General features: G+C 32.7%; 1 protein-coding gene across 31 annotated transcripts in view; it reads right to left on the bottom strand.

Annotated features, from left to right (window-relative positions):
• LOC106878372 (rho GTPase-activating protein 5) overlaps nucleotides 1-6,226 on the bottom strand; it is a 336,880-nt gene that overhangs the window by 126,425 nt on the left and 204,229 nt on the right. For all 31 annotated transcript variants that reach the window (XM_052968790.1, XM_052968794.1, XM_052968808.1 and 28 more), the window contains one exon: nucleotides 2,848-3,000. In XM_052968790.1, the coding sequence (XP_052824750.1) occupies nucleotides 2,848-3,000 (153 nt within the window). The remainder of the gene's footprint in view (nucleotides 1-2,847; nucleotides 3,001-6,226) is intronic.

The raw sequence follows: 6,226 nt of genomic DNA, 5'->3' as shown, positions 1-6,226 counted from the left end.
ATACATATATATATATACATACATATATATATATATATACATATATACATATATATATATACATATATATACATGCATATATATACATACATATATATACATACATATATATACATACATATATATACATACATATATATACATACATATATATATATACATATATACACATACATATATATACATACATATATATACATACATATATATACATACATATATATATATAGCGACATACGTACACTTTGGTCTCTTATATGTAAGTATACATTTTTCTAAATCTTGTATGACTTTCTGTCTATCAGCCCTTTCATTCTTATTCGTTCATTCCACTCTTCGTTCTTCCTCTCTCACATTTCCTTGCCTTCTCTTCTTGGTCACTTTCCCTCCTCTTTTTTCTTCACTGTGTCCCTGTCATTTTTTCTCACCCCTCCTTACTTCTTTTGTCCCTCTACCTCTAACCTCTCTCTCTTCTCTTCCCACATGACCGGCGTTTGGCCAAGCCTGGTCTTTCTTTCTTGGCCGGCCGTTGTCCATGCAACATCGATATTCCTCCCTGTGCCTGTGAAATCTTGTATCCCTGCCATAAGGCTTTGTTTCCACACACGCCAGCTTAATTAAATTCATCCTTAGTCGAAAGACACCTATTGTTAGGTCCCGTTATTATTTTTATTGTATTTGTGTGACATTGTTCGTTTTTGTCTGTCCTTGTTTTTGTATATATTCATTGCTTTCTTCCAAGGAATCTAATGCTCTTAGCTTAGTTTTTCCTTGGGGCTGGCCAGATTGGAACAATCTCGAGTATAACCAGCTGAAATTGCAAATATAATCTGGAATTCGACTGAGGAAAGAAAACTCCGAATGACCTGTCCTTGTTTTCTTTGTATCATCTATCTGGATGTTTTGTTGTCCCTTTCTTGTATCACCTAACTGTCTGGATGTTTTGCGTTCTTGTCCCATTTTGTATTATTTATATATCTGAACATCAGCAGAAAATGTGTATCTTGCCAATTCAAGAGAAAGAAAAATATCATATTATCAGGTCATCCCATAAGTTCTGTCCGATTTTACTTTTTTAAAAATTGAATGAAATTTAATAGTATTGTAGAATGTCTAATGGAATAAAAAATTATTTTTATGCATTTGTGTACATTTAAACTAATTAAATATTATTTTACAGTAGGAGTGGCTGTGTGGTAAGTAGCTTGCCTACCAACCACATGGTTCCGGGTTCAGTCCCACTGTGTGGCACCTTGGGCAAGTGTCTTCTACTATAGCTTCAGGCCGACCAAAGCCTTGTGAGTGGATTTGGTAGACGGAAACTGAAAGAAGCCTGTCGTATATATGTATATATATATATATATATATATATATATATGTATGTGTGTTTGTCTCCCCATCATCGCTTGACAACCGATGCTGGTGTGTTTACGTCCCCGTAACTTAGCGGTTTGGCAAAAAGAGACCGATAGAATAAGTACTAGGCTTCCAAAGAATAAGTCCTGAGGTCGATTTGCTCGACTAAAAGGCGGTGCTCCAGCATGGCCACAGTCAAATGACTGAAACAAGTAAAAGAGTAAAAGCGTATAATAGAATTAAAATTTCTTTGATTTAAATCCTTTCTAACAGGGAAGTATTCAAAGAGCATTTGAGGCACATAATGCTTTATGACTACAAAAAAGGAAACTCTGCAGCCGAAGGCGACTTGAAACATACACTCAGTTTATGGGAAAGAATGTTTGAATAAAAGAACTTGCAGAAGATGGTTTGCAAAATTCAGAAGTGGAGATTTCAGCCTTGAAGATGAAGATTGAACAGGACGTCCTGATGAGTTTGATGATAAGCTCCTTGAGGCATTACTTGAAGAAAATCCTGCATTATCAGTTGAAGAATTGGCACAAACCATACAACTGTTCATTATCATCTTCAACAACTTGGAAAGGTTCCTAAACTTGGAAAATGGGTGCCTCATGAATTGTCTGAAAGCAACCGCAAATCTTGTGTTGACATCTGTTCTTCTCTCCATTCTCACGAACTCATTTCACCTTTTTTGGATAGACTTGTGACTGGTGACGAAAAATGGATCTTCTATCGAAATGTTAAACGTTATAAACAGTGACTTGGTAAAAGGGAAAAAGCTCAACCACAACTGAGAAGGGAACTTCATGGGAAAAAGGTTCTTCTCTCTATCTGGTAGGATTGCAAAGGAGTAATTAATTTTGAATTGTGGCCACCTAATGCAACAATCAATGCTCAAGTTTACTGTCAGCAATTAGAGTGTTTGAACCAAGCTTTGAAGAAAAAAAGACCTGCTTTAGTGAATCGAAAAGGAATGATGTTTCATCAGGACAATGCATGATCCCACACTGCAAAGGTCGCATCACCTTATTCTCCTGACCTTGCTCCTTCAGACTACCATTTGTTTCATAGTTTCCAGAATCATTTGGGGGACATAACTTTCGCAATCCAAGAGGAGGTCGAAACTGACATTTCAGAGTTCTTCGCTTTGAAACCAAAAGAGTTGGGATTAAAGAGCTTGTAAATAGATGGAAGGAAGTCATAGATAATCAGGGAAAGTACATTGATGATTAAATTTCAATTGTTTTCTTTATTCAAAATTCGGATAGAACTTATGGGATGACCTGATATTAAACTTGCATATTTTCATATATTTTTTCAAAAAGTGATAAAAAAACAAAATCTTGTGAATGTTAGAGAAAAACAAAAAATTTTGAAGCTGAAAAAGATTTTGTTAAATCATCATCTATTTTAATGGCTGAACATATATTAGGTAAGTAAGCAAAAGGGTGGAGTCAGATGTATTATCCACTAAAGAACATTGGTTACCTCGCTGGCCTGTGACTGAGAATTTTCTGTGCCATTGCCTCCACACACTGTTCTCGGAAATAACATCTTTCCTTTGAAGGGCATTGGATAAATCCTAGATGATTTAATATCATCACTTTGCGATCTTCCTCCAGATGATCAAGCAACTGATACCTGAAAGAGAATTAGTGTGATGAGACCAAATTTATGAATAATATCCTTTTTGCTAATAGAATGACATTTATTTCCCTCATCTTTGTTTTATAAAAGGAGAAGGTATAGGAGATTAAGTAGACTTTTATTGTATCACTGTTAATTATTATATCAGTATTGAATTAATGAAAGGCAAAGTTAACATGGACTCAGGACAGTAATATACTAAACTCCATAAACTTAAGAGTTTTGAATCAAAGAAGGAGCTTCAACATATAAAATTAGCGAAAATATCACATTTATCTCAAAATATGGGAGAAGACATTTGGATAATGTAGTCTATGCTTGAAAATAAATATGAAATGATCACTGTGGGAAGCTTCTGATTCAAGGTCATCTTCATCTGAGGACTGACCCAGGGCTACAACTCAAATAACTAGCTTGACATATTAGCCCAACTATATTTTCTGTTCCTACTGTAACTATAAAGATAGTAGGCATTATTAGGAAGGATATTCAGGCATAGAAGTCACATAAAAATTTTTAAAAAAATACAATGTCTCCAACTCATCTTGGAGAGCAACAAGTGCAAATAAGAACTGTCTTGGACACTGTTGCTTCATCCGGACCAAGTCAGCAATGGAAAGTAAATGTAAAATGATGATTTCAAACCCACTTCAGTGAAAGATTAAGAAGCAAAAACTCAAGCCTGAATCTCAACTAATATTCTATCACTTTATTTACTTATTGTTATATAGATTCTTATTTGTAAACACCATTTTTTAAAGAAACTAACTTCAAAAATAAAAACAATTAAAATGGGAAGGTGAAGAAGATCATTAAATATGGTGAGTAGGAGTGATAAGAAAAAGAAAATTTGTAATTTTTTCTATCCATATTAATCATAACTTAATGGTGTTTTCTCACATTTTGGTAATCAGTAGTAAGATCAAAGTAATGACATCATATTTCTTTACAGATTTACATACATTTTATTCTCTATGTTGAAGCATCTACATGGCTGTTGTGTTACCCAAATCATACAAGCAGCTGATGGAACATCATTAAAAATTGATATATTAAAACCAATGTTTACCATATGCTTTTACTTTTTTTTAGCAATTGAAATACTGAGAACAAATAAAGCGTTTTCTCTCTATCTTTTATATTTTGCTCATATTCTGAAGTTTGTATTTCACATTGTACTATGTAATTCACATAATACAGCCATTTCAATTTGGTTAAAAACAAAGGGAAATACTAGCAATATTCTCAGTGTTTTAATTTGCTTTAATGAATCTTGCTAACAGTTAAAATGTAGCGCATTGTAAAAGCTCTATGTTCTTTAAGGTGTAATTCCACATATTCATGTAAAGTACAAATTATGTTAAAGTTATTTTAATACTGCTACTACTTTTTTCTTGTTTTATTCACATACCCCTTGCTTAGAACCACATTCCATCTTATTCACTCATGTTCCACCCACCCTATCCTATCAAACTCACACTCCTACATCATCTCAGCCAATTCCTCATATCTAAGAACATATCACCAGCATCCCTCTACCTTACTAATTCTCACTAGGCTGGCTCATGTAATGTTCTCACTTTATTTCATCCTATTCTTTTACTCATTCTATCACAGTCACTTAAACTTAATACATTTCATACAGTCCTCTCAAATAAATCCCTACCAGGTCCCTGTGACAACTTTAATCTGTGATAAATCCCAATTTGATTAGTGACATAACGCTCAAGTTGGTAAAGGGATACAGGTGGATAAATTGTACAAGTCATCAGATTAATCATAGATAAAACCATGCCCAATTAATATAACAGAAATTTGTTTCAAATTCTTCGGTAGAATCAAACAAGCTACAATGTGACTTTGTCCAAAAAGTGGAATAGATGGTGAAAGCTATTTATTTTTTCTGGTAATATTACTTAAGAGAGGAAAAACAGTTATCTAGAATTTGAAATGAAGTTGCAAATGTTTAGAGTTGTTAAACTAAGATACTGTAAATATAAACATTTCAGGCTAGTGTTTGACAGTTAACTGGGTGAGACTGGGGGAAATATATCAGCCAACACCACTGTCATCTATCTCCCTTGAGGGAAGAAATACAGTATTCTCCTTTAATCTTGCCTATAAACCAGTCTTAGCTTTCAATGTCATTTCTCGGACTGCTTCATCTGACTATACTGTCAATAGTGATATCCAGCCACATGTCAACACATGATCATACTAATAGCCAAAAGGTTGAAAATAGATGGGGAAAGCTGAGTAAACACACACCATAAATTGATTAAAAATGGGCCCAACTTTATCAAGAGAATGGCAAGTGAGAAGCATGTGTTTTATCTAGAAAAAGAATGAAATTTTCATGTTTAGCAAAAAACTTTTAAAAATCTGAAATTAAGTCTACAAACTTTTTCTATACTCAACAAACAATACAAACTATAACATTTCATCAAGTGGCTAACAGTAACTAAAATCCATAACCAGATTATTTTAATGAATTTATTTCAGGAGGAAAATTAAATTGAAAAATAGTGAAAATAATATGTTTCAAACTTACACACTCCTATTTTTGCTGAAGTGTTCTGACATGAAATTATCAGAGGCTAACTCTAAATCGAAATAAAAGGAATCTTTGTCTCTCTTTATTTCTTCACTAAATCACCATTGGGTTAAATGAAAATGTTCTCTATGTGGCCTGTGTGTTTTCTGTACTCCGTTTATTATTATTTTTTTGTCTACATTTTGTTTGCAATGTACTGTACCCAGATATGCATCTATATACACAGGTAGATGTAGGTATGTACATACATGTACGTATATATGCATATACTCATTTATTATTTGCATTACATGATCGAACGCACGCGTCATCCCTGTAAGTAATTTTTGAACTATATATATATACATAAATATATACACACACATATATATACATATATATATATGCACACACATATATATACATACATATATACACTATATATACACTATATATATATATATATATACATACATATATACACACACACACATATATATACATATAGATACATATACACATATATATATATACATACACACACACACATTATATATACATATATATCTATACATACATACATACATATATATATACATATTTTTATTTCTGTATATATTAAAATTATCTTGGTTGAAAAACTTTGATAATGCAAATATGTTAATAGTTACCAGGGTAGCAAAAATT

The sequence above is a fragment of the Octopus bimaculoides genome, chromosome 6 (genome assembly GCF_001194135.2).
Source record: "Octopus bimaculoides isolate UCB-OBI-ISO-001 chromosome 6, ASM119413v2, whole genome shotgun sequence".
Taxonomy (NCBI): Eukaryota; Metazoa; Mollusca; class Cephalopoda; order Octopoda; family Octopodidae; genus Octopus; species Octopus bimaculoides.
Note: the sequence above shows the minus strand (reverse complement) of the source record. Positions and strands in the feature narration are given on the sequence as shown.